Source organism: Pan paniscus, chromosome 20, assembly GCF_029289425.2.
Source record: "Pan paniscus chromosome 20, NHGRI_mPanPan1-v2.0_pri, whole genome shotgun sequence".
NCBI classification, from domain to species: Eukaryota; Metazoa; Chordata; class Mammalia; order Primates; family Hominidae; genus Pan; species Pan paniscus.
Genome location: NC_073269.2, coordinates 61,361,839 through 61,388,456, shown reverse-complemented (window position 1 = coordinate 61,388,456; position 26,618 = coordinate 61,361,839). Strand labels below are relative to the sequence as shown.

General features: G+C 57.2%; 2 protein-coding genes across 4 annotated transcripts in view; both read left to right on the top strand.

Moving 5' to 3' along the window:
* Positions 1-23,042, top strand: part of PPP6R1 (protein phosphatase 6 regulatory subunit 1) — a 29,574-nt gene extending 6,532 nt beyond the window's left edge. For 2 of the 3 annotated variants that reach the window (XM_003807107.6, XM_055104206.2), the window contains exons 2-24: positions 5,371-5,603; positions 6,984-7,170; positions 7,260-7,397; positions 7,477-7,542; positions 10,170-10,282; positions 10,379-10,492; positions 11,019-11,181; positions 11,267-11,419; positions 11,574-11,708; positions 12,349-12,413; positions 12,535-12,650; positions 12,738-12,823; positions 12,974-13,063; positions 13,155-13,252; positions 15,839-15,896; positions 15,988-16,166; positions 20,596-20,732; positions 20,825-21,005; positions 21,139-21,209; positions 21,316-21,397; positions 21,937-22,047; positions 22,137-22,208; positions 22,290-23,042. In XM_003807107.6, the coding sequence (XP_003807155.4) occupies positions 5,377-5,603; positions 6,984-7,170; positions 7,260-7,397; positions 7,477-7,542; positions 10,170-10,282; positions 10,379-10,492; positions 11,019-11,181; positions 11,267-11,419; positions 11,574-11,708; positions 12,349-12,413; positions 12,535-12,650; positions 12,738-12,823; positions 12,974-13,063; positions 13,155-13,252; positions 15,839-15,896; positions 15,988-16,166; positions 20,596-20,732; positions 20,825-21,005; positions 21,139-21,209; positions 21,316-21,397; positions 21,937-22,047; positions 22,137-22,208; positions 22,290-22,293 (2,646 nt within the window). In that variant the 5' untranslated portion in view covers positions 5,371-5,376 and the 3' untranslated portion in view covers positions 22,294-23,042. Of the gene's footprint in view, positions 1-5,370; positions 5,604-6,983; positions 7,171-7,259; positions 7,398-7,476; positions 7,543-10,169; positions 10,283-10,378; positions 10,493-11,018; positions 11,182-11,266; positions 11,420-11,573; positions 11,709-12,348; positions 12,414-12,534; positions 12,651-12,737; positions 12,824-12,973; positions 13,064-13,154; positions 13,253-15,838; positions 15,897-15,987; positions 16,167-20,595; positions 20,733-20,824; positions 21,006-21,138; positions 21,210-21,315; positions 21,398-21,936; positions 22,048-22,136; positions 22,209-22,289 lie in introns of those variants that run through there. The other variant, XM_034946789.3, reaches the window with a different exon arrangement.
* Positions 23,043-23,182: 140 nt separating this feature from the next.
* On the top strand, positions 23,183-26,183 carry TMEM86B (transmembrane protein 86B). Its single transcript, XM_003807108.6, has 3 exons — positions 23,183-24,130; positions 24,384-24,630; positions 25,258-26,183. The coding sequence occupies exons 1-3, from the start codon at positions 24,080-24,082 to the stop codon at positions 25,638-25,640; spliced, it is 681 nt and encodes a 226-aa protein (XP_003807156.2). The 5' UTR covers positions 23,183-24,079; the 3' UTR covers positions 25,641-26,183.
* Positions 26,184-26,618: the final 435 nt, after the last annotated feature.

Sequence of the window (26,618 nt, the reverse complement as noted above, 5' to 3'; positions counted from 1 at the left end):
TAAACCCGGGAGGCGGAGATTGCAGTGAGCCGAGATCGCGCCGCTGCACTCCAGCCTGGGTGACAGAGCGAAACTCTGTCTCAAAAAAAAAAAAAAAAAAAAAAAATTAGCCAAGCATGGTGGTGCGCACCTGTAGTCCCCACTACTCGGGAGGCTGAGGCAGGAGATATGCTTGAACCCGGGAGCTGGAGGTTGCAGTGAGCCGAGATCGCGCCACTGCACTCCAGCCTGGGTGACAGAGAGAGACTCTGTCTCAAGAAAAATAATAATAAATAAAGTGTACAATTCAGTGGTTCTTAGGGTATTCACAACGTTGTGGAAACATCACCACAATTGATTTTGGAACATTTTTTTAATCACCCTTTCCTTTCAGGAACTTCTCCCAATCCCCGCCAGCTCCTGGAAGCCTGTAAGCTCTTTTCTGTCTCTATGGATTTGCCTGTTCTGGATGCTTCACATAGGTGGAGGCCTGCAGTGTGTGGTTCCTTGGGACTGGCTTTGCTGGCATGGCATGGGCAGCCTATCGGCCTGCCTGGTCTCCCACAGAGAAAGAGGCTGTGTGTGTGTGCTTGCCACAGCCTTAGGCCGGAAATTGGCAGAGTCATGATAAATTTGGCGGTTGCCCCTTGAGATTATTCTGGTCCCAGGTACACCCAGATCAGGAAATCCATACCCCCTCCCGCTGCCGTCAGCACGCTGGTGAGTCACCTTTGCTGAGCCTGAGTTTTCTCATCTGTGACATGGACACTTGGTGGTCGGCCTGTCGCATTCCTTGTCAAGCGGGCTGGGAAGTAGGGGATGGTCCCTTGAGGAGGTCTAGCATCTGGGCAGAAGTGGGGAGGTGGGGAGTTACCACTGTGCACACAGAGGTTCCCGGAGCAAGGAAGGGAAACAGTTGTATTTCCTTGTGAGGTGGTGGTGCCTTCGTCACTCTTGACACAGGGGAAAATACACACCCATTGCCTGCCCAGGGTGATCTTGCACTTTCCCCCACCTCCTGATTTAGGGACCCCGTAGGAGTGGCTGGGAGGGGCCGGGGTGGGAGTGATTTCACTTCGTCAACTCCCTGACAGGTACGGCAGCCTCCTGCCTGGGAGGAGCTGGGGCCTTGTGAAAATGAGGTTTGCTTTTCAGCTAATACTTGTGAGCGTTTATTGCCAGGGCCAGGTTCCATGCTAGGTGCCGCCCTCAGGTGCCCATGGTAACCTAGGGGGAAGGTTCTAGAGGAAGCATTGTAGGGCCACGAGTGTGTACCTCCAGTGTTTCATTGCTGTGTCACAGAGATGCTTCCAGGCGGCAGGTCAGAACGCACAGCTCAGGGAGACCGGGAGACAGTGGTGGACAAAGGCGGGGCTGGGGGCTGCTTGAGCCAGGCAGGCCAGGGCCCTTCTGTGAGGTGAATGCTTGGTAAGAGATCCGAGGATGAGAAAGTGAGTTATTAGGACAAAGTCGCTGGGGTAGACCCAAGCTTAGTGTGTTCTGAAAACAGAAGGCCAGCTTGGCCAGGGCAAGTAGGGAGTGGGAGGCCATTGAGGGTCCCAGGCGCTGACCCGATGAGAGGGCGGTTCTGATTTTCCCTTCAGCAAGCTCTGCATGGCTGTGGGGAGAGGGAACGAGCGGGGGTCGCCTGTGGTCGAGTGTGGGGGGCCTACCGTCAAGTGGTGGTCATGCAGGCAGAAGGGGTGGGATGGTTATGTTTGGGGAGGTCAGCGGTGCCTGGGTCGGGGTGGGAGGCCTGATAAGTCCCTAGATTTCTGGTGGTGCTGGGTTGGAGGAGAACTCAGGCCTCTGGCCGAACTGTGCTGTCACAGCTGGGCTGTGAGGGTCCTGAGGACCACAGCCCTCCATCCTGAATCCAGGGATGTCTATTGAGTAAGCACTAGCAGCTGGGGACAAGGTGGACAGGGAGTTTACCATCCAGACAGGTCCCTTCAGGGTGGGCCTGGAAATGGCAGGCTCCTCCCTGAGGTGAGAGTTGGGGTCACTGTGGCCAGGGCTAGTCCCTCAGGCAGAGCGAGTGCTGGAGCCAGCTCGGCGGGAACTTGCTCATTCATCCCTTAAGTGTCCACTACACAGGCCCTGTGCTGGGACAAGGGCTCTGCACCCTGAAAATACAACTTCTGAAAGCTGAGAGTGCCAGCTTCACTGCCCGCCAACCCCTGGATCGGGGCATGGGCATTTACTTTGGTGTGCCTCAGTTTCCTCTCCTGTTAAATAAGGCCATTCCCTGGAGGGTGGTTGTGAGAGTTGGTGGAGGTGATGGCTGTGAAGTCCTTTTCAGAGCAGTCAGCACAGTGCAGGTACTGGAGCGCAGTGGCTGATACCATCGACATCATTGCCTGGAATGCCCCCATCCACCCAGACCCGCAGGGCCTCCTGGATATCCATCCAGCACTGTGCCTCAGGCAGCCACGGGCTGTGCAGGAGACACCTGAAGTGGCAGCCCCAGGAGCACTGGCGAGGTGGCATGGGACACGGCCTCCCCAGGGCACTGGGGTCACCGTGGGCGCGGAGGTCAGTCAGTGAGCTGGCTGGGCAGGGGCACGAGAGCCTGGATGCAGGCTTGGTGGAGTGCACATCACCGAGCAGGTGCAGGTACTCATGTTTGTGCTTTAAAAGGATTTTTTTTTTTCCAAGACAGAGTGTTGCTCTGTCACCCAGGCTGGAGTGCAGGGGCGCAATCTCGACTCACTGCAACCTCCGCTCCCGGGTTCAGGCAGTTCTTCTGCCTCAGCCTCCTGAGTAGCTGGGACTGTAGGCACACACCACCATGCCCGGCTAATTTTTGTATTTTTAGTAGACACGGGGTTTCACCATGTTGGCCAGACTAGTGTCAAACTCCTGACCCCGGGTGATCTGCCTGCCTGGGCCTCCCAAAGTGCTGGGATTATAGGCGTGAGCCACCACACCCGACCTTAGAAGGAATATTGGGAGTCTGGGCATGGTGGCTCATGCCTGTAATCCCAACACTTTGAGAGGCCCAGGTGGGCGGATCACCTGAGGTTAGGAGTTCAAGGCCAGCCTGGCTAACGTGGTGAAATCCCATCTCTACCAAAATAGAAAAATTAGCCGGGTGTGGTGGCAGATGCTTGTAGTACCAGCTACTAGGGAGGTTGAGGCGGAAGAATCGCCTGAACCCGGGAGGTGAAGGTTGAGGTGAACCTAGATTGTGCCACTGCATTCCAGCCTGGGCAACAGAGTGAGACTCCTCAAAAACAAAGGATTATTGGGAAAAGTGGACTGGTGAGGGGTAAGTGGTGAGTCACTGGGGGCTGTGGACTGGGACCTGGCAGGCCCCCCAGAGGAGCAGGGGTTCAAATGCCTGGAGGCTGCTGCTATCTCCCCTAGTCCTCCCGCTGCCGCCATGACTGTCGTTGGTCACGGAACTCTTCCCTTCGCTCCACCCTCAATTGTCATTGGCCAGGTGTAGGGACCCATATAGTGTTATATCAAGATTGTTGCCAATCTAGAGTCACCGAGGCAGACAGGCATACTGGGAGCAAGGTCTGGACTGCAACCTTCCGCGCTGAGCCCAGCCTTAGGGTGGTCAGGGTGGATGAGCGAGGAGATCCTGGCCCCAGGCTGGCCTGGCTTCAAGCTAGGCAGGAAGGAGAGGAAAGGAGGCCCAAGAGGCGTTCGACCTGCCTGAGGCCATGTGTGGGACTCTGTCCTGCGTGTTGTCAGCCCAGGCTGCTCTCCTAAGCTCCGATGAAGTCTCTTCCCTGGGCCTGGTGCTCCACGTCTCCCTGTCTCTTCCCTGGGGCCTGGGGCTGAGTCAGGCCTGGGGGCTGGTGGGCACTGAGGTGACAGGTCAGCAGGGCTCGAGGAGATGGTGGAGGCCTGTGCAGAGGGAATGACTGAACTGGAAGAAGCTGCACAAGGGCGTTGGAGGAGAGGGACTAGCATCTGTGCCTGGGAGTGATGGTGGTGAGGGCCTGCGGGAGAGGCACCATTGGTCTCTTGTGCCGGCTCTGCTCTGTTCTCAGCATCCTCTGTAGTGACTTGGGGGTAGCAGTGGCCTCTGCCTTAGCTGGTGATACAGTTGTCAGGAGGCAGGTAATGAGCGTGAGCTCTGGTCAGTGTCTTAACTGGTGAGAGCTCCCTGAAGCCTGTCTGCTGGGACCAGATGGCCTTCGAGATTCCAGGATGCCGCCTGACTTACCGGGCTTTGGTTGCCCCTTGTCCTGTGTGGCGGAGTGATGACAGCTTTCTTGGGGGCTGCTGGTGAGCTTGGACATCATGTGCACAGCACACGTGCAGAGCCAGGAGCATTGTCATCAAGTGCCCAGAGCACAGGTCACAGGTCAGGTCTGTAGTGGAAGGTCTGTGTGGAGGCTTTCTAGGGCTCTGCGGAGCAGTGATGTAGTACAGGGCAGGGGCTCAGAATGGAGTTGCCTGGCATCTTGTTAATACTCTGTGTGTGTTTCCTTATTGCCAGTGAGTTCCCGTGCACGTGCACGAGTGTTTAGGGGCTGGAACCAGGCTGAGGAACCAGGCACTGTCCTCCAGAGGGCGGGAGCCAGCTCCAGATGGGGACAGGGTCAGGGCCGGGTGTTGCCAGCTTTGTTCTTCCCCCACAGAATCTGTCTATCCCACCCTGGGTTCCTTCAGGTCCTGGTCAGTGACTATTCTGGGAGCCCCTCCCTTCCAACTTTTCCTCTTCCTTGTTCCAGCCCAGGTGCTGGGTGAGAGGATGGTTGGGGTGTGTTTGTGTGTGAGTGGTGTCCAGGCAACGGCCACAGCCTGGAGATGCACAGACTTCCTCTCTTCCCCCTGCCGCCGCCCCATGCCTCCCACGTAGCCTTGGGTGATTTGCTGGGCCAAGCAGCAGCCGTGTGCTGGAAGTCATCGGGCATTTGAGTTTGTTGAGCAAATACAGGTTGAAGCAAATTTGAAACCAGAGGTTAAGGCCCTGCCTCTGCAGTGTCTCTCCCAAAAGTAGGGATAGTGGACCCAGACCCTCATGGGGAGACAGGGCCCGAGGCCCCTCAGTGCACAGGGTCCAGCCTCTTCTTGCAGGCCCTGCACATGGTCCACACCTGGGGACTTCGCCAGGCCTGAGGCCTCAGGTGTGAAATGACCCCCTGGACCTCAGGCGAGGCGGCCGGGAGGCTGGAGATGGGGGAAGAGGGGCGGGCTCGAGGGCAACTGCAGGAGCCTGGTGCTCACTGGGAGACTTAAGCCTGAGTGATGGAGGCAGTGAGCCTGCGGGCAGTCCCGGGGCGGGGCCAGGCTCAGCATGAGGCAGAGGCCTGGGACTTGGGGAGAGGCTGTGCCCAAGGTGGGCACTCAGCCCCTGTGGTCAGTGCCTCGTCCAGTGGGGACTCCCTGGGGCATCTGACGCGGCGCTGGTTGTGTCTGTGCCTGCAGGGCGCCATGTTTTGGAAGTTTGACCTGCACACAAGCTCGCACCTGGACACGCTGCTGGAGCGGGAGGACCTGAGCCTGCCCGAGCTGCTGGACGAGGAAGACGTGCTGCAGGAGTGCAAGGTCGTCAACCGCAAGCTGCTGGACTTCCTGCTGCAGCCACCCCACCTGCAAGCAATGGTGGCCTGGGTCACCCAGGAGCCGCCAGATAGCGGTGAGGAGCGGCTGCGCTACAAGTGAGTTCCCCAGCTCCTGGCCAGCCCGTCCCTATCAGCATCACACATACCTTCACTACGCAAGCCTCACAGCTACCCTGAAATGCGTCAGTGTCAGTAAACTCCAGTTTGGGGATGAGGAAGACGAGGCCGGGAGCAGCCAGGCTCCTGCACAAGGCCTCACAGCTCACCGGGTGCAGACCAAGCCTGTGCTCTGGAGGGCAGTGGCACAGTCACCGGGTGCAGACCAAGCCTGTGCTCTGGAGGGCAGTGGCACAGTCACCGGGTGCAGACCAAGCCTGTGCTCTGGAGGGCAGTGGCACAGTCACCGGGTGCAGACCAAGCCTGTGCTCTGGAGGGCAGTGGCACAGTCACCGGGTGCAGACCAAGCCTGTGCTCTGGAGGGCAGTGGCACAGTCACGGGTCACGGCAGCCACAAATTCACGGGCCCAGGTGATCCTCCCGCCTCAGTTGCCCGAGTAGCTGGGACCACAGGCATGTGACGACATGCCCGGCTGGTTTTTCTCTTTATTCGCCGCCTTTTATTTTATTTACTTTTTATTAAACTTTTTTTGTATGTTTGTGAAACACTTGTCTGCTATTGACACTTTAAAGTTACTTATTTTTTAATCCAAGCGATGCTGAAAAGACACTTTTTTTTTTTGAGACTCACTTTATCACCAGGTTGGAGTGCAGAGGCACGATCAGCTCACTGCAACCTCCTCCTCCCAAGTTCAAGTGATTCTCCTGCCTCACCCTCCTAAGTAGCTGGGACTATAAGCCAGCACGCCCAGCTAATTTTTGTATTTTTGGTAGAGACAGGGTTTCGCCATGTTGCCCGGGCTGGTCTCGAACTTCTGACCTCAAGTGATATGCCTGCCTCAGCCTCCCAAGGGGTACCTCCCCACAGTCCTGGAGCAGATTGTGGCCCCTCAGGGCCTTGAGTGGCACGCTGGTGGGGCAGCTCTTGTCTTGGAGCTGTCAGGCACCGTGTGAAAGTTTGGAGGAGGGAGGCAGGAGGTGAGGTTGGAAGCTGAGCAAGGTTCCAGGAGTCAGCCGGAGCTGGGGCAGCGTACGGGGTTGCAAGTGAAGCCGCTGAGAGGCAAAAGGGATGAGTGTTAGCTGCTGGGGGATTGGGAAGCGCAGGAGCTTCAGGACCAGGCTTGTCTTGGGGGTGGTGAGGAGCCTAGGATGGGATGGTTGGGTGTTAGCAGGGTGGAGGAGGCCTGGTGTGGGCCCTTGTTTCTGCGTCACCCTGTCCTCTGCCCTTTCCCCTTCCTGGACAGGGGTCTCTGCAGCCCTAGAAACCCAGTGCCCGGTGCAGAGAAGAGGGTGGAGCCTTGCCGCCCCCCGCCTCCCGCCTCCGACCCGAGCCCCTACCCGCCTGTGCTTGCCTCCCAGGTACCCCAGTGTGGCCTGCGAGATTCTGACCTCAGACGTGCCCCAGATCAATGACGCCCTGGGTGCTGATGAGTCCCTTCTGAACCGGCTCTACGGCTTCCTGCAGAGCACCGGCAGCCTCAACCCACTGCTGGCCAGCTTCTTCAGCAAGGTCATGGGCATCCTCATCAACCGCAAGACAGACCAGGTGCCCTGGCCCCCACCCTGGCGCCACCATGGGTTGAGGGGTGGCGGCTGGGCCAGGCCCTGTGCATGACGCAGCCCGTGTGCCCCCAGCTCGTGTCCTTTCTTCGGAAGAAGGATGACTTCGTGGACCTGCTGCTGCAGCACATTGGCACCTCGGCCATCATGGACCTCCTGCTGCGCCTGCTCACCTGTGTGGAGCGGCCTCAGCTGAGGCAGGACGTTGTCAATGTGAGCAGGGCCGGCTCCTCTGGGGGTGGGGGGCTGGGCGTGGTGGACAGTGTTGCATCCCTCACCTTCTCGCCCTCAGTGGCTCAACGAGGAGAAGATCGTCCAGCGGCTGATTGAGCAGATCCACCCGTCGAAGGATGAGAATGTGAGTGCTGCCGGTACCCCTGCAGCTTCCCCTTAGAGTTCCTTCCCCATGCCCACTTCCCCACTTTTAAAAGAGGAATTGGGGCTGGACGCAGTGGCTCACGCCTGTAATTCCAGCACTTTGGGAGGGCGAGGCGGGAGGATTACTTGAGCCCATGAGTTTGAGACCAGCTTGGGCAACATAGTAACACCCCGTCTCTACGTAAAAACTTAGCTGAGTGTGGTGTTGCACACCTGTAGTCCCAGCTACTTGGAAAGCTCAGGTAGGAGGATTGCTTGAGCCGGGAGTGAAGGCTATAGTGAGTCATGATCACACCACTGCGCTCCAGCCTGGGTGACACAGTGAGACCCTGTCTCAAAAAAAATTGGTGAGAAAAGAGAGCATTGAGAACCAGGTGTATCCATGCCCTTTGAGAAAAGGAAAGAAACTTGACTCAAGTGATTCTCCCACTGTGGCCTCCGAAAGTGCTGGAAAGGTTTTTTTCATGACCCAGGAACTTGGCACATAATGCCTTGCAGGGAGGGGCCCTCCTCATCGCCTGTCCAAGCGCTGGCCCCACATCCGTCCCTGCCCACCCTGGCCTGTGCTGTTGCTGGGCCTGGCAGCTTTTTCCCTGTCTCCTACCTGATTGAACCCCTTGCTGTCCTTCTAAGTGTCCGTCCAGCAGCCTTGCTTTCAAGGGCCCTCACATCCTCCCCTTTAGCTCTGGGGGACCCCATGTCCATGTGTTTCTCCAGCTTGGGTCTCCGTCTCTGTCCTGGTGCCCAGCACAGGGCCTAGTGTAGAGCGGGTGTTTGTTTGTCAAGAGCCTCAGATATCCGAGGCCACTGGGAGCAACATGTCCTTCCCAATGCCAACTTCTGCCTCAGAGGCGCACAGGCTTGCAGAGCAGAGATGGCTCTGGGCTCACCCAGGCTGGGGCCTGTCCCTGTGAGGGCCCTGAGGCATGGCCCAGGGCCACACTGCCAAGCCCTTGCAGCTGCCCGTTGGGTAGACTCAGCTCTGCTTATGCTTTTCTCTTTTCTCTCTTTTGTAGCAGCTTTACTGAGATGTAAATTGCACAGCATACCACTCACCCACCGAAGCTTACGATTCAGCGCTTTTAGGGTATTCAAAGCGTTGTTTATCATCTTGTTGAATTTAGGTTATTTTTTATCACTCCAAAAAACAAGTCCTGCCTGTAATCCCAGCACTTTGGCAGGTGAGGCTGGAGGATTGCTTGAGCCCAGGAGTTTGAGACTAGCCTGGGCAACATAGCAAGACGTTGTCTCTACAAAAAATTGAAAAATTAGCTGGCATTGGTGGTGCACACCTGTAGTCCTAGCTACTCAAGAGTCTGAGACAGGAGGATCTCTTGGGCCCAGGAGTTCAGGGCTGCAGTGAGCTGTGATGGCACCACTGCACTCAAGCCTGGGGTGATGTAGAGGCCGTGTCTTTTTTTTTTTTTTTGAGACAGGGTCTTGCTCTGTTGCCCAGGCTGGAGTGCAGTGGCGTGATCTTGCCTCACTGTAGCCTTGACCCCCCTGGGCTCAAGCAATCCTCCTGCCTCTGCCTCGTGAACAGCTGGAACTAGAGATGCACACCACCATTCCTGGCTAATTTTTTTGTATTTGTAGAGATGGAGTTTTGCTATGTTGCCCAGACTGGTCTCAAACTCCTGGGCTCAAGTGATCCTGCCGCCTCGGCCTTTCTTCCTTTTTTTTTTTTTTTTGAGATGGAGTCTCGCTCTGTCTAGAGTGCAGTGGCACGATGTCGGCTTACTGCAGCCTCCACCTCCCAGGTTCAAGCGATTCTCCTGCCTCAGCCTCCCGAGTAGCTGGGACTGCAGGCGCCTACCACTGCGCCCGGCTAATTTTTTTATTTTTAGTAGAGATAGGGTTTCACCATGTTGGCCAGGCTGGTCTCGAACTCCTGACCTCATGATCCACCTGCCTCGGCCTCCCAAAGTGCTGGGATTACAGGCGTGAGCCACCGCGCCTGGCCCCACCTCGGCCTTTCAGACTGCTGGGATTATAGGCATGTGCCATCACACCCAGCCGAGACCCTTTCTCCAGAAAAAATAAAAAAGATACCCTGTATTCATTAGCAGCCCCTCCCGATTTTCCCCTTTCTCTTCTCAGCCCCCGGCAACCACCAGACTATTCTGTCTCTGTGGATTTGTCTTTGGACGTTTCATATAATTGGAATCATGTACTACGTGATCTGTGTCTGGTTTCTTTCTCTAGCATGATGTTTTTGTGGCTCATTCATGTGGTTGCATGTATCAGTTTCACTCCTTTTCCTGGCTGATTAGCACTCTCCTGTGTGGATAGACCAGCTTGGGCATATTCACTCATCAGTCAGAGCCTTCTGGGTCATTGTGGGCGGTGCTGCCAGCCCTGTATGCGGTCATGAGGGCCTTGTGTGGATGCCTCCTGTCCTGGGGAGCCTTTCTGGCTTCCTGTTCTCTCCACCATCTTCCCTCCAGCAGTTGGTGCCTCTGTGCCCCCCTCCTTCGTAACACGTGTCCCTGTGTCTGGGTGACCATTTTTCCCTGGATGGTCAGCTCATGGGAGGGGCTCCCAGCACCAGGCTGCAGAGGGCCCGGTGGCCCGACCAGGATCCTCACCTGTCTCTCCCCGTTCCAGCAACATTCCAACGCATCCCAGTCCCTGTGTGACATCATCCGCCTGAGCCGGGAGCAGATGATCCAAGTCCAGGACAGCCCGGAGCCTGACCAACTGCTGGCCACCCTGGAGAAGTGGGTGTGCGGGCAAGGCTAAGGCTGGCGGGAGCTGACTTGGGGAAGCCCTGGGCCCCTGGCCCCTCACCCTGACCGCTGCCTCTGCCCCCGCAGGCAGGAGACGATTGAGCAGCTCTTAAGCAACATGTTCGAGGGGGAGCAGAGCCAGTCTGTCATCGTCAGTGGGATCCAGGTGCTGCTGACCCTGCTGGAGCCCAGGAGGCCGAGGTGAGGGATACGGGCCACAGACCATGCATGCTGCCCATCCCCAGGGGCTTTCCGGCCCCTCAGAGGCGGGTCTCGGTGTCCACCAAGAGAAATCCCCGCCCGTGGCACCTTGCTCTGTGGCTGCCTGTGCTCCCTGCACAGTGGACAGTACGGGGCCGAGGGAGGAATCTTCTTGTCTGCTTTGACAAGTGAGGGCACTGAGGCTGAGGCCACTGCTGCAGCTTGTGTTGGGAGGGACCCCAGGCCCCCGTGCCCCTGCCTTACCACACAGGCCGCTAGCCTGTTGGGTTTGCCTTCCCGCCTCCACCCCTCACCCGTGCTCTCACAGTGGACTGCCAATGCTGCCGCCTGGCGGGCTCCCCACCCCAGCCAGGTGTTGTCTGAAGGGCCTCAGAAGAGAGCGGCGCTGGGGGCGTGTGGCTCCTCATTTTCCTCCAGACCCTGCAGACGTGGTCCTTGTGCCTACTCCTGTGTGGGCGCACAGGCCATCTAGGCTCACTCCGCCTTCGACCCTGCCCTGCTGCAGGTCCGAGTCCGTGACCGTGAGCAACTTCTTCAGCAGTGTGGATGGGCAGCTGGAGCTCCTGGCCCAGGGGGCCCCGGAAAGCACTGTGTCCAGTGTGGGCGCCTTGCACGCCCTACGCCCGCGGCTCAGCTGCTTCCACCAGCTCCTACTGGAGCCTCCCAAGGTCAGGGCTGTGGGTTCTGGTCCTCGGGGAGGCGGGGGAAGCAGGAAGGGCAGCCCTTGGGAATCAGGCCTCCCTGTATCTGCAGCTGGAGCCGCTACAGATGACGTGGGGCATGCTGGCTCCGCCTCTGGGCAACACGCGGCTGCACGTGGTCAAGCTCCTGGCCAGTGCCCTGAGCGCCAATGATGCAGCCCTGACGCACGAGCTCCTGGCGCTGGACGTGCCCAACACCATGCTGGTGCGGGGACTGGACCGGGCTGGGGGTTCGGGGGCTGGGGCGGGGACTGGGCTGAGGGTTCAGGGGCTGGGGTGGGGGCTCGGCTGGGGGCTCGGGTGTTGGGGGCTCGGCTGGGGCGGGGACTCTCTGGAACCAATCCTGTGTCCCCCCATAGGACCTCTTCTTCCATTATGTCTTCAACAACTTCCTGCATGCCCAAGTAGAGGGATGCGTGAGCACCATGCTGAGCTTGGGGCCACCTCCCGACAGCAGCCCTGAGACGCCCGTCCAAAACCCTGTTGTGAAACATGTGAGCTGGGACTCCCTGGTCCCCCTCCTCCTGGGCCCATCCCCTGTGGGCGCACCCTCTCCAGAGGCCTACCCCTCACTCCTTCCTCCCACAAGTGTTTGTTGGGTAGTGTTAGGTGCCAGCGCCCAGATGGGGTGTGGGAGGCATGGCCAGGGAGAAACGCGGATGAAACATGCAGGTGCAGGGAGCAGTGGGCTCCTGACTTGAGCTGAAGAGCTAGGGGTGGGCGGGAGCAGACCTGCGAGCAGCTGAGTGTGCATGAGTGCACACACGAGTGTGTGTGTGAGCGTGTGTGTCCGTGCAAGCATGTGTGTGAGAGCATGTATGTGTGTGAGTGCACACGAGTATGTGAACATGTATGTGTGAGCATGTGTGTGTCCGTTAGTGCATGTGTGTGTGTGTGTGTGTGTGTGTGTGTGTGTGTGTATGCACCACATATTCTTTTGTAGAAAGACCAGAGAGACTTGGGTGGATGCCAGGGTCCCAAGCCCCAGCTTCCATCCCTCCTTCCCATCCCTGTCTCTGGATGAGCGGGGGCCTGGTGAAGCATCTGCTGAGGAAGGGACCCCTGCTGCAGTGCAGAGCTCCCCACATGTGTGCAGACCACCCCTCCAGGCCATCCTGTCCTGCTCTCCCGCAGCTGCTGCAGCAGTGCCGCCTGGTGGAGCGGATCCTGACGTCCTGGGAGGAGAACGACCGTGTACAGTGAGCACCTGCTGCCCTTCATGTCTCCAGGGGCTGGGGCTGCCTGGGTGGGGGGCCGGGCTGGGGCTGGGCATCCCTGGGTCCAGTCCTGGCTTGCAGCCGCGGCCTTCACTCTTGCCAGGTCTGCGGGAGGCCCTCGGAAAGGCTACATGGGCCACCTGACAAGAGTGGCCGGCGCCCTGGTGCAGAACACGGAGAAGGGGCCCAATGCAGAGCAGCTGCGGCAGCTGCTGAAGGGTGAGGGTCCCCAGGCCGGCCTGAGGGCTAGGTGGGGGGCTTGAAGCCCCGAGATGCCTCACGTCTTCACCCCTCTCACCTAAGCAGAGCTGCCCAGCGAGCAGCAGGAGCAGTGGGAAGCCTTTGTATCGGGGCCCCTGGCGGAGACCAACAAGAAGAACATGGTGGACCTGGTGAGGCCCAGCTTCTCTTCCTGCACTCCTCCTGCTGCTTCTCTCTCTTGGGCCAGTCTTAGCCTCCCCCCGCCCCACCGCCACCGATAGCTGCCTGCCCACCCTGGTCTGGGGGCTCTAGCAGGCCCTGACGCCCCCTCCTCTCCCCAGGTGAACACCCACCACCTACACTCCTCCAGTGATGATGAGGACGACCGGCTCAAGGAGTTCAACTTCCCTGAGGAGGCTGTGCTGCAGCAGGTGGGCGTGGGGCTATGTGGGGCTGTGCTGGGCTATGCTGGAGTGGGGTCCTGCCCAACTCCCTCCAGCCCTAACCTCCGCACCCCCACAGGCCTTCATGGACTTCCAGATGCAGCGCATGACCTCTGCCTTCATTGACCACTTCGGCTTCAATGATGAGGAGTTTGGGGAGCAGGAGGAGAGTGTGAAGTGAGTGTCTCCTGTGCAGGGTCACAGCCCTGTCCTGCCTCTGCAGCAGCAGGCGCGCCTACTTGTATCTGTCCCCTGCACGCACCTACATGCCCTGTGGGCTCAGCCTGCAGCTGTGGCCCCTCCTGGGCACGCGTTGGCCATGGCCTTGTGTGTGTGTCTGCAGCCTCGTGTGTCTGCCTCCTGTTACATGAGTTCTAGCTCTGCAGTCTCTTCTCTCCGAGGGGCAGGCTGTGAGGGTGGGGCACAAACATCTTCTGTGCTGGGGACACAGAGCGGGTCCCTCCCACTCCTGGAGCTAGCCTTAGGGGTCCCAGGCGGGAGGGGCTCAGGGTAGTGGGGACCAGCAGTGCTGGCGCAGGGACTGTGGGGCAGAGCTGCACCTCCGTGGATGCCCTCTGGGTCAGGAGTCTGCCAGACATGGGGGTCCAGTTTTCCCCTCCACAGGCCTTGGGGTAACAAAACTTTTTTTTTCCAATTACCAATTCTGCTTGTTTTGATTTGTGGGTCAACCACATCTTAATATCAGTCACCTCTGGGTGTTATGATCATTAACTTTTCTGAGTTTCTTGCCACAAGCATCTGTTGCTTCTGGAGTCAGAAAAAAGTGGCTGGGCGGAGTGGATCACACCTGTGATCCCAGTACTTTGGGAGGCCGAGGCAGGCAGATCACCTGAGGTCAGGAGTTCGAAACTAGCCTGGCCAACATGGCGAAACCCCATCTCTACTAAAAAATACAAAAATTAGCCAGGCGTGCTGGCAGGTGCCTGTAGTCCCAGCTACTTGGGAGGCTGAGTTAGGACAATCGCTTGAACCTGGGAGGTGGAGGTTGCAGTGAGCCGAGATTGTACCACTGCACTCCAGCCTGGGCAACAGAGCGAGACTCTGTCTTGCTCCCCACAATGAGCTCATTTACGGCCAGGGAGACTGAGGCCCCAGGACATAGCTGGTTAGTGTGTGGGAGCTGGATGGCTGCCCATGGCTGCCCCGGGGTCCCTGTACAGCACAGCGTGAGGGACACCACGATGAGGGATAGTCAGCTGTTCCTCGCTTAGTCCACAGCTGGACAGAGGTCCTCTCAGATGCAGACGTGATATCCCGTGTTTGCTGCTTCTGTGCCCAGCATGGAGACTTGCAGAGTGTTGGTCTTTGTGGGTCAGTGGCCTGTGCCGAGACCCCTGGAGAAGATGCTCAAGTGAAAACTGGGCTGGACACAGTGGCTCACATCTTAATCCCAGCACTTAGGGAGGCCGAGGCAGGAGGATCACTTGAGTTCAGGAATTTCAGCCCAGCCTGGGCAACATTGTGAGACCATCTCTGCTTTTTTTAATAAAAATAAAAAAAGAAGAAAACCCCACCCTGGCAGGAGAATGAAGGGATTGACTGGTAGATGGCATTGGGATCACCAGCTGCCCCTTTCGGGATGAAACTGTTAGCTTTTCCTCTACCAAGCAAATTCCAGAGGGGTTAAAAAGTTAAGTGAACAAAACTAAACCCAGAAAGAGTTCCGGAATGGAAAGTGGATGACTGGTTTGATCATCTCAAGGCTGAAGATGCTGCCCCGCATAGCTCTTGTAGCAGAAGCCAGGTCAGCTGAGGCTGCCAGTGCCACGGGGACATGGGCTGCCCTGCCCTAGACCCACTGTGTGCCCAGCGTGGTCTCTGCTCCGCTGCTTCTCAGTGTCTAGGAGGGACTAAGGACACTTGCCTTGGAAGGTGGTTGTGAGAATGAAGTGCGTGAGTAATGTCTGTCACATACTTAGTGTCCTTTAAGAATTAACTGTCCTTTATCCATTGATCTTTGTGGCAGAATTTTTCATGAATTTGAGACAAATGATCCCTTGAAGTGTCCGTAACACATGGGACAGAATGTGGACCCTGATCACTACACCCTCGTGGTGAGGGAGGTGGGGCCGTGGCAGGCACAGTTTAAGTTCTGACGTGATTCTTTTTCCCATAATTTAGAATTTCAGCCGCGGACCGTAGACATCTTGAGGTTAGGGGATGTGCTTTATTGGGCTGTAGCCTCACATTCTGCTTGTGCCTGGCTGGTGTGAGTGTCAGCCTCCTACAGATGCCCCAAGGATGGGGACAAGGGCATGGATCTGAATCCCTCTCTGGCACCTGTCCTTGGAAGAGCCTGAGGAGAGTCACTTAACATTTCCGAGCCCCATTTTCTCACTTCTGTAGCCAAGGGAAACAGCCTACCTCAATGAGTGGTTTTAAGGATTTAAAGTGATCATATGTGAGATGTTGATATTCATGTATGCGTTGCCCCTTAGGACCAGTGGTTCGGGTTGTGTGTGAATTTGCAGATACCAAATCTGCAAGTAATGAGGGTCACCTCTGTGTTGAGTGAAGAAAGAAATGTGGCCTGTCCGGTGCCGCCCCCACCCCCAGCTGGGCCTTCTCACCATGCCTTGCCTGTCCTGTGCCGCCCCCACCCCCAGCTGGGCCTTCTCACCGTGCCTTGCCTGTCCTGTGCCGCCCCCACCCCCAGCTGGGCCTTCTCACCGTGCCTTGCCTGTCCTGTGCCGCCCCCACCCCCAGCTGGGCCTTCTCACCATGCCTTGCCTTCTCTCCTAGCGCACCTTTTGACAAGACAGCCAACATCACCTTCTCCCTCAATGCTGACGATGAGAACGTGAGTACTGCCCTGTCCCCTGGTTGTGGCGGGTGGAGGGGCGTGGGGCTGTGGGCAGTGTGGCCCATCCTCCCACCCCTGTGCCCTGCAGCCCAACGCCAACCTACTTGAGATATGCTACAAGGACCGCATCCAGCAGTTTGATGATGATGAGGAAGAGGAGGACGAGGAAGAGGCCCAGGGCTCAGGGGAGTCTGATGGAGAAGATGGCGCCTGGCAGGGCAGCCAGCTGGCCAGGGGGGCCCGTCTGGGCCAGCCCCCTGGTGTCCGGTGAGTCCCCCTCCAGTTTCCCTTCTCCAGGCTTCCACCACACGGCAGGGCCAAGGGGTCCCCCAACACATTTGGACTGAGGCTGAAGTGAATGAAGAAAATAAGGAACCTGCATTGGTGTGTGTATTAGTTGGGGGCACTTTCACTTTTGAGTGATAGAAATCTAATTCAAGGCCAAGCATGGTGGGCTCATGTAATCCCTGAGTGCCTGTAATCCCAGTACTTTGGGAGGCCAGGGCAGATGGATTGCTTGAGCTCAGGAGTTTGAGACCAGCCCTGGGCAACATAGGGAGATCCTGTCTCTACAAAAAATACAAAAGTTAGATGGGCATGGTGGTGTGCACCTGTAGTCCTGGCTACTCGGGAGGTTGAGGTGGGAGGATGGCTTGAGCCAGGAAGGCAGTGGTTGCAGTGAGCTGAGATCATACCACTGCACTCTAGTCTGGGCAACAGAGCCAGACTTGTCTCAAAAAAAAGGGTAGATGATGCATTAAGAAATCAACAAATTAGCCGGGCACAGTGGCTCAAGCCTGTAATCCCAGCACTTCGGGAGGAGGCCAAGGTGGATGGATCGCTTGAGCTCAGGAGTTTGAGACCTAGCCTGGGCAACATAGCGAAACCCTGTCTCTACAAAAGTTACCTGGATGTGGTGATGTGTGCCTGTAGTCCCAGCTACTTGAGAGGCTGAGGTGGAAGGATCGCTTTAGCCTGGGGGGCGGAGGTTGCAGTGAGTTGAGATCGCACCACTGCACTCCAGTCTGGGTGACAGAGACCTGGTCTCAAAAAAAAAAAAAGAATCAACAAATTAAAAAAAAAATCAGCCGGGCACGGTGGTTCACGCCTGTAATCCCAGCACTTTGGGAGGCTGAGGCGGGCGGATCATGAGGTCAGGAGATCAAGACCATCCTGGCTAACATGGTGAAACCCCGTCTCTACTAAAAATACAAAAAATTTGCCGGGCGTGGTGGCGGGCACCTGTGGTCCCAGCTACTTGGGAGGCTGAGGCAGGAGAATGGCGTGAACCCGAAAGGCGGAGCTTGCAGTGAGCCAAGATTGCGCCACTGCACTCCAGCCTGGGCGACAGAGCGAGACTCTGTCTCAGAAAAAAAAAAAAAAAGAAGAAATCTAATTCAAATGAGTTAAGTTATGAAAAGAAAGGGATAATCTCTGTGGCTGAAAAAATAGGCAGGTCCTTGAGGTATGGCTTGGTCTGTGTGCGTCTCTCTCTTCCCGCCTCCCTGTCTCCTTCCTTCATCCCTTCACTTCACTTCCTCGTGTTAGCTCTCATACATGTTTTCCTAGAAAGGGGGGTAAGATGGTCCCAGGCAGCTTCTCTTTTCTCTAATTGCAGTAAAATGAGAGATGATGACGTCCCTCTCCAATCAGGCTGTGATGAGATTTTAGTGCAAATGTTACATTGTTTTTTTTCTTCTCTTAATACTGGCCGGCCCCAGAATCGCTGTGATGAAATGGGTTCATGCCATGTAGATTTGACAGCATGAACACTAAGTCATCATCCGCAACTGAGTTTTTGACTCATGACTTTTGATTTCGGAATTAGGCTGTTTTCACTTTTTATTGACATGTAACATGCGTATAGATAAGTGTACATACAGATCCTGAGTGTGTGGCCAATGGATATCCTTCCTCAGTGCCCAGACCCAGGAGCAGGACCTTCCCAGTACCCACATCCCCTCTGTTAGCCAGTATCCTCCCTTCTGAGGGTAAAGTTGTCCTGGCTTCTAACCCTGTAGATGAGTTTTGTCTCTGTTTTCACTTGATATAGCATACAGCATCTCCTTTTATGTCTGACCTCTGTTGCTCAACACTCTGCTTGTGAGCTCCTTCCCTGTTGTGTGTTTGGGTGCCCCTGGCTCTCGTGCAGTGGGGCAGTGCCATGCATGATAAGCCGCAGCTGAATTGCTTGTTCTGCAGTTGACAGGCCTTTGGGCAGGTTCCTGTTGCTCGCTGCTGTGAGTGCAGGCGCTGTAAGTGTAGCCGCTGTGAATACCCTTGCACATGTTGTTGGTGCACAAGTGTGTCACTGCCAAATCCAGCATCTTGACTTAGCCCTTTGTTTTCTTCTAAGAGTTTTATAGCATTATTTCTATGGTTTCCCATTCATTTTGAGCTAAATTTTGTATATGATGTGAGGTGGTCCACCTTCATCCCTTTACATATAGATAACCAGTTTTCCCTGCACCAGTTGTTGAAGACACTGTCCTTTCTCCACTGAATCATCTTGGCACCTGTGTAAAAAAGAAATATTTGACCATATGTATGAGTTTGTTTCTTCCCTCTCTGTTCTGTTCTATCAGTCTGTGTGTGGTTTTTATCCAGTACCACACTGGCCTGGTTGCTGTTGCTTTATAGTAAGTTTGGAAAATGGGAGGTTTGTCGGGCACGGTGGCTCACACCTGTAATCCCAGCACTTTGCGAGGCCAAGGTGGATGGATCACCTGAGGTCAGGAGTTTGAGACCAGCCTGGCCAACATGGCGAAACCCCATCTTTACTAAAAATACAAAAATTAGCCGGCTGTGGTGGCGGGTGCCTGTAATCCCAGCTACTCAGGAGGCTGAGGCAGGAATATCACTTGAACCTGGCAGGCAGAGGTTGCAGTGAGCTGAGATCGCACCATTGCACTCCAGTCTGGGTGACAAGAACGAAACTCCATCTCACAGAAAAAAGAAAATGGGAGGTTTTAGTTTTCCAACCTTGTTCTTCTTTTTAAAGATTGTTTTGCCCTATTTGGGATTTCTTGAGATTCCATATGAATTTTAGGATCAGCTTGTCAATTTCAACCAAGAAGCCACCTTGCGTCTTCTAATACGTGAACATGGATGTCTTTTTATATAGGTCTTAAAATTTCTTTCAACAATGTTTCGTAGGTTTTAGAGTATGAGGCTTTGTATTTCTTTTAAGTTTATTCCTGTTTTCTTCTTTCTGTTACTATTGTAAATGGAATTTTCTTGAAATTGTTTTCAGATTGTTACAAGTGTATGAAAATACAATAGGTTTTTGTATGTTGATCTTTCATCCTGCAACCTTGCTGAACTAATTTATGAGTTCTGATAGTTTTAGTGGACTCCTTAGGATTTTCTATGTACAGAATCGTGTCATGTGAATAGAGTTCATTTTCCTTCCTTTCAAATCTGGATGCTTTTAATTTCCTTTTCTTGCCTGGTTGCCCTGGCTAGCCTCCGGTACAATGTTGAACAGAAGTGGCAAGAACAGGCATCCTTGTTTTGTTCCTGATCTTAGGGGGAAGCATTCAGCGTTTCGCCATGTAAGCGTGCTGTTAGTTGTGGGGTTTTGTAGATGCCTTATGTTAGGTTGAGGGGCTTCCTTTATACTCCTTAGTCGTTGAGTATTTTAGTTTACTTTTAACTATATACAGATATATTACTTTCCAGTTAAAGTAGTCAGTTACTCTGTTAAGACAAAAATATTGGGTCAGCATTTTAGACATAGTATATAGGCCCATACTGCATCTTTGGATCAGCGATGGACCACGTATGACAGTGGTCCCGTGAGATTATAATCCTCTATTTTTGCTGTGTTTTTCCTATGTTTAGATACACAAACATTTGCTATTGTTAGAATTGCCTGTAGTATTCAGTACTGTAACATGCTGTATAGGTCGGTAGTCTAGGAACAATAGGCTACACCACAGAGCCTAGGTGTACAGGAGGCGCCACCATCCAGGTGTGTGTAAGTGCACTCTAGAATGTTCACACAATAGCACAATCGCCTAATGATGGCGTTTTTCAGAGTGCGCCCTCGTTGTTAAAGCTTAGTTGTAATGTTACTTTGCTAACCCCTTCCCCGGTTGATCAGCACGTAGGTTGCTTGGATTTTCTTCATGCTCACAGGTGTGTGTTAGTCAACATTCAGCCAGTGTTTTTGGAGCAGCTATGGGTGCCTGGTGGTTTCTCAGGGCTGAGGATACAGCAGTGGCAAAAGTCAGCCATCTCTGCCTTCTTGGAGTTTCTAGTTGGAGGGAGAGAGTAGTGTGAAGCCTCTGTCCAGAGGGTGGGCCTGCTGGTGGGAAGGCCTGTCACTGTGGTGACCGTGTGAGGTGACGGCTGGGAGGTGGCTTGAGAGCTGGTGAGTGGGTCTGTCTGCTCTGGTTGCCATGGCTGAGGCTCAGCCCACTTCCCCAGGGCCTGCCCTCCACGGATGACTGGGGACGGACGGTCTCCTTACGGCCGCATTCTGTCCCTGCCCGCCTGTGTTCTTGCCGTTGGCTCAGAACTCCCTCTCCCAGCCTCTCCTGGTGTCGTCACACCCCAGGCTCCCTGCACCCTTCTGTGACCTGCCTGTCATCCCAGCCCGCTCTCCTTGGGCTGACCCTGGGCTGCAGGGAACAGGATGGGTGTCGGCCGGTCTGTCCCACACAGCTAGCTGACGAGGTGGTTTCTGGGGCAGGAGTGGAGGCAGCACAGACAGTGAGGACGAAGAAGAGGAGGACGAGGAGGAGGAGGAAGACGAGGAGGGCATTGGCTGTGCAGCCCGTGGAGGGGCCAACCCCCTGTCCTACCCCAGCCCTGGCCCTCAGCCTCCAGGTGAATGAATGGGCGGTGTGGTCAGGTGTACACAGGGCTGTCTGCCTGCTACTGGGTTCACCCTCCATCCCGCTCCCCCACCTCTATCCCAGGCCCCAGCTGGACAGCCACCTTTGACCCAGTGCCTACAGATGCCCCGACCAGCCCCCGAGTCTCCGGGGAGGAAGAGCTGCACACTGGGCCTCCAGCCCCACAGGGGCCCCTCAGTGTGCCCCAGGGCCTCCCCACTCAGAGCCTGGCCAGCCCTCCTGCCCGTGATGCCCTGCAGCTCAGGTGAGAACCGGATGGAACGGGCCGAATGGTGCTGGTATCCCGAGGCCAGGAGGTGGCCATGGGGTCCCCGTCCTCTCATAGGCTCGAGTGCTAACCCTAGCTGCCCCCTTGGGCTGCCTCTCTCGCCTACCAGGTCTCAGGACCCCACACCCCCCTCAGCACCTCAGGAAGCCACAGAAGGCAGCAAAGTCACGGAGCCCTCAGGTGAGCCCCGCTTTGCCCTGCCCACCCGCAACCCTGGGCAGAGAGAGCAGCCTGGCCAGCTCCGAGCTTGCTGGGAGCTGCAGCTGAGATCTCTTATCCCCCACAGCCCCTTGCCAGGCCTTGGTTAGCATCGGGGACCTTCAGGCCACCTTCCACGGGATCCGTTCTGCCCCCAGCTCCTCGGACAGGTGAGCAGCGAGGTGGGGCTTGCTGAGGCGAGGTGCCTAGTATCAGGAGAAGTCTTTTCTCCTCTTTGGTGAGGTGGGCTCTGGGTTCATCTTGTCCCTGAGCTACTCCAGGTCTCCTTTGCAGGACCCCCAGGCCCAGCCTCATGTTGTGCCCCAGCCCCTTGCATTCTGTAGGCTGGTTCTTCTCTTAGTAGCCTGGGATGCTTGGGGCCCTTGAGCCCCAAGGTTGGGAAAGGCTGGTTGGAGGGTGTGAAGGATTGGGAGGGTGAGAGCATGCAGAAGACCCTTTGGGGCTGTCTCAGCCGGCCTGGAGTACCTCCTCCACAGGGACAGGAGGTGGGAAGAGGGGTGCTTGTCTTCCTGTCCAGGGCTGTGCTGTCCCTCCACGCTGAGCCAGCTGCGTCCTCGGGAGGCCCCTCCCCATGGGGCAGGTGGCAGACACACACCCAGTGAGCCGACTGCAGTCGGGTGGGACGTGAGGGTGTCAGCAGGTGACGGTGGGGGCCACGCTGACAGCTGCACCTGCCTTTCACCCACAGTGCAACCAGAGACCCCTCTACCTCTGTCCCAGCCTCCGGGGCCCACCAGCCCCCCCAGACCACAGAAGGGGAGAAGAGCCCAGAGCCCTTGGGGCTTCCCCAAAGCCAGAGGTGAGCACCAGGGCAGCAGGGTGGGGGAGTGGGGGTGGGGCTGGTGGGGCAGGAAGTGACCTCTGCACATCCCCTCTCTCCCCTGACAGTGCCCAGGCCCTCACGCCTCCTCCGATACCCAATGGCTCTGCCCCGGAAGGGCCTGCATCCCCAGGCTCCCAGTGAGTGTGGCTGCAGCCTGGGGCTGGGTAGGTGGGGCTGGGCCTGCGAGACCCTCACACGACATCTCCCTCTGTTTCCAGATAGCTGCCTGGTGCGGCAGCGGCGGCCAAATCTTCCGTCCTCCCATGGATCTCCCGGGGTGGGGGCAGGGCGGGTCCCACGATGGCCCCCATTGCCCTCATCACCCTGACACCCCCACATTCTCTCCTCTGGACCCCCAGGAGGCTGGTGCCAGGGAGACAGGCCCAACCCACCCCCATTTGCACTGAGAAGAGAAGTTTTGGAGCGTTGCCTCCTAGAATAAAGATACAGAGAGTCAAATAGAGAGAATGGAGAGAGAGAAACATATATTATATATTATATAGAGAGAGGGAGGAGAGCGAGAGAGAGTGAGGACACCGAACTGGGCTGGCGGCTCCAAAGCACAGCCTTCCCTGTTCCGTCCCAGCGGGAGCTGGTGTTAGGGGTCCCAAGGTTGCCACCCACGTGCCCAGCTGTCCCACGCTGCAGCGCAGACGGCCACGCCCACACCCGGCCTTTTAGCTCAGGTCCACCATGGGGGACGGCCCAGCGTGGGTGGGGGTGCCAGAGGGTCCCGAGTGGGGGCCGTGCCTTTGCCCAGACCCTGCACTTTCAACCAGGCCAGTCCGGCTCTGGGGAGCAGGGGCCTCCCCGGCAACACCCCCAGGGGCCTTGAGGGTCTGAGGTCCCAGCCCTGTTGCCAAGTGGCCTTGTCCCCAGCTCCCTCCTCCCAGGCTGGTGTGAGTGTGCGTGCGTTTGTGCCGAGCTTCTATTTCATATTGCAAATATAAATAAAGGAAGGCAGTTTACGATTCTGCTGGTCAGACCTTACGTTCTGGGATGCGGGGTGGGGAGCCTCTATTATCCCTGCACCCCAGAGGCTGGGGGTGCTCCTGACCCAGTCTGCCCCCACACTGTCCTGCCAGAGGGAGCCCTGTGGCTGCAGAGGCCCCAGGCTGGGCCAGGCACTGGCTGTGAGGGCTCCTGCCAGGTCTACCCCACCTGTGGGCAGGGCCTTGGGCAGAGGATAGAAGCCACCGACAGGCTCAAATCCCTGCTCCTGCCCCTGCTTACCCCCAGTAACCAAGCCCAGCATTGAGGCTGGGCACTGGCGCCCAGTAGGTCTGAGTCTTTCAGGTAGAAGGTAGAAGTGTAGGCTGCGTGTGCAGCGAGTGGCACCGGTGAGCGGCGCTGGGAAACCGGAGCGTGTGGACCGGGCCATGAGGACAGCGTCCTCACTGGGGTGGCAGTTGGCTTGGAGGTCACCTGGGGGCTCGCTCAGCTAACAGGAGAGGGTGCTTGTTCCCCGCATTCGTGGTGGTCCCTCCTGGTCACCCATCGAAGCAGTGTTTGTGGTGGAGCCCCTGAGGGCTTGGTGGGGTTGAGCAGAATGAGGAAAGGTTTCATGGAGCAGGGAGGGAGACGGCTAGGGCAGCAAGTGAAGGACAGACTCGCCTTCCCATCCCTCCAGGGGCACTCCTGCCAGCCAGCCCCTCTCCCGCTTCCCATGATGGGGTGGCTGTTGGAATTCTGCACCCCATCTCTTCTGATTGTCGGGGCCCAGGACAAGGGGACAGGCATTTGTGGGCCTAACCTCCCCAGGCAGATAGGAGGAGGAAGCCATGTCCCAGCAGGCTAGGGCAGAGGGACCCCCAATGCCAACAGTGCTTTATCAGCGGGCGCCAGGCAGGGCCATCCCCAGGGTGAGGACAACATCTCCCTGGGCCCTGTTATCAGTCACAGAGTCCACAGGACGCTCCTTGGGTTAACGTGTAACCATGAGCCCTCCCCTCCACCCCCTGAAGCCACTCGCTCCCAGATTAGGTGGCTCTGGGGCTATCCGGCCAGCATGGACGCTGGCAAAGCGGGGCAGACCCTGAAGACTCACTGCTCAGCCCAGGTGAGAGCCTTCTGAGCTGTGCCTGGGGCTGGGGGGACAGGGCCCTGGAACCCCAGCAGCCGGCGGGTCTGGGAGCTGCTGTCCTTGAGTTGGTTGGCCCCTGGGAAGCTGGGTTCTGGCAGCCTGGTCCCTCAATGGGTCTAGCCTGTACGGCTGGGGTCCCAGGTGGGGGTGGGACAGGAGCCATGAGATCTGAGTCCCAAGAATGGGGGCTGGGCTGGGTTTCGGCTCAGTAGCTCCCCACTCCCCAAAGCGCCCAGATGTCTGCAGGTGGCTGAGCCCCTTCATCCTCTCCTGCTGCGTGTACTTCTGCCTCTGGATTCCCGAGGACCAGCTGTCCTGGTTCGCTGCCCTGGTCAAGTGCCTGCCCGTCCTCTGCCTGGCTGGGTTCCTGTGGGTCATGTCCCCAAGCGGGGGCTACACCCAGCTCCTCCAGGGAGCCCTTGTGTGCTCGGCTGTGGGGGACGCTTGCCTCATCTGGCCGGCAGCCTTCGTCCCTGGTGAGTGGAAGGTGCTGTGACGCTTTCCAGATGCCCGTGTGAGGGAGGCCCCAGCACTTGGATGGGAGCCTGGGTGCAGAGGGCTCCTGTGAGAGCTCCAGTGGTCAAAGGCACGGTGGGGGGCGCAGCCGTGACCGAGGCAGCTCACGCTCCAGCGAGGGGTGGGGGCAGGCGGTGTTAGGGCAGTAGCTGAGGTGGCGCAGAGGGCAGTGAGGACCCGCTGGAGGTACTGCAGTTTGAAGCAGGGTTGCTGAGGAAGGCCTCACTGAGGAAGTCACATTTGGGCAGAGCTGAAGGGCTGTATGCCTGTGTGGGGGAAGGGCGAGCGTAAAGGCTCCGGGGCAGGGACGTGTCAGGTGCTTGTAGCCCAGCAGGCCAGGGTGGCTGGCGCAGAGTGGCTGGTGAGCTGGAGGCCATGGGGCTTTGGAGGCCAAGGGAAGGTGGGGCCTCCTGGCGGTTCTGAGCAGAGCAAGGATGGACACTGCATGTGGGGAGACCTGCAAGGAGGCTCGGCCAGGGTAGGGCCTGGTGCTCTGGGATGGTCCTTCTCTTAGGCCCTGAGGGGTGACCTCGGGGCCATTCCCAGGATGGGCCTTCCTCACTGGTACCCCACCCCTCTCCCGCCAGGCATGGCCGCCTTTGCCACCGCCCACCTCCTCTACGTCTGGGCCTTCGGCTTCTCTCCCCTGCAGCCCGGCCTGCTGCTGCTCATCATCCTGGCCTCTGGCCCCTACCTCAGCCTTGTGCTCCAGCACCTCGAGCCAGATATGGTCCTTCCGGTGGCAGCCTATGGGCTGATCCTGATGGCCATGCTGTGGCGCGGCCTGGCCTGGGGCGGGAGTGCCGGCTGGGGCGCGCTGCTCTTCACGCTCTCTGATGGCGTGCTGGCCTGGGACACCTTCGCCCAGCCCCTGCCCCATGCCCGCCTGGTGATCATGACCACCTACTATGCTGCCCAGCTCCTCATCACACTGTCAGCCCTCAGGAGCCCGGTGCCCAAGACTGACTGACTAGGGAGCTTGAAGGGCCGGTGTTCAGGCCCTCTCCTCCTGCAAGGACCTGGGCCTCCCAGCCCAGCCCAGCCTGAGAAATACCCTCAGCAGCGAAGCTTCCTGACGCCTGTCTGCAGGCGCTGCTGCCGCCGTTGCTTCTGGCTGAAGACGTTTGAGGACGATTTGCGGAATTCCAAGTCCACTACTGGGTTCCAGCTGCCTTCCCCCGGTTCTGACTCCAGATCCCTGGCTCCTCAGCCAGGCCCACATGGAGTCCTCCCAGCCACCAGCCTGCCTCCATGTTCACTGTCGGCTCCACAGCCTGCCCGCCCCCTGCTGCTGCTCTGAATCTGTTTTCCCTGTGGGTGTGGAACCGTAGATGTTGCTGTTACCGTAGGAGAGGCCTCGGGGAGGGTCATCATTGTGATAAACCATCGCAGTTAATGACAGCAGAAGGTTCTTTGTCGCTCCCCATGGACCAGGCCTGGTGCCCAGTGGGACCCTCCATGGCCCTCTGGTGGGGGGATTCGGGGGGATAAAGTGAGGATTGTGCAGAACTGAGCCAAGAGGACTGTTTGGTCTTTGTGTTAGTTTCCTGAGGCTGCTGTCACAAATTACCCCAAGCCAGATGCTTTGAAACAAGATGAATGGACTCTCCTGCAGTTCTGGAGACCCAAAGTCCAAAATCCGGGTGTTTTCCGGCCCATGGTCCCTCTTGAGGCTCCAGGGAAGAATCCGTCCTTGCCCTCTCGGCTTCTGGAGGCTCCCAGGAATCCCTGGCTTCCATCGGCCTGTGGCTGTGTCTCTCCGTCTTCATGTGACTGTCTTCAACTGGCAGCCTCCCTCTGTGTCCGCATCCTTCTAGGGACACAGGTCATTGGATTTAGGGCCCACCCTAAACCCAGGGTGATTCCATCTCAAGATCCTTAAGTATGTCTGCAAAGCCCCTATTTCCAAGTAGTGTCACCTGCAGAGGTATCTGGGGTTAGGACTTGG

Bases quoted from the DNA above. Each gene is read 5' to 3' on its own strand.
- TMEM86B (XM_003807108.6), top strand. From the start codon at position 24,080: ATGGACGCTGGCAAAGCGGGGCAGACCCTGAAGACTCACTGCTCAGCC. The intron at 24,131-24,383 runs GTGAGAGCCTTC...CACTCCCCAAAG, and splicing joins AGACTCACTGCTCAGCCCAG to CGCCCAGATGTCTGCAGGTG. The intron at 24,631-25,257 runs GTGAGTGGAAGG...CTCTCCCGCCAG, and splicing joins GCCGGCAGCCTTCGTCCCTG to GCATGGCCGCCTTTGCCACC.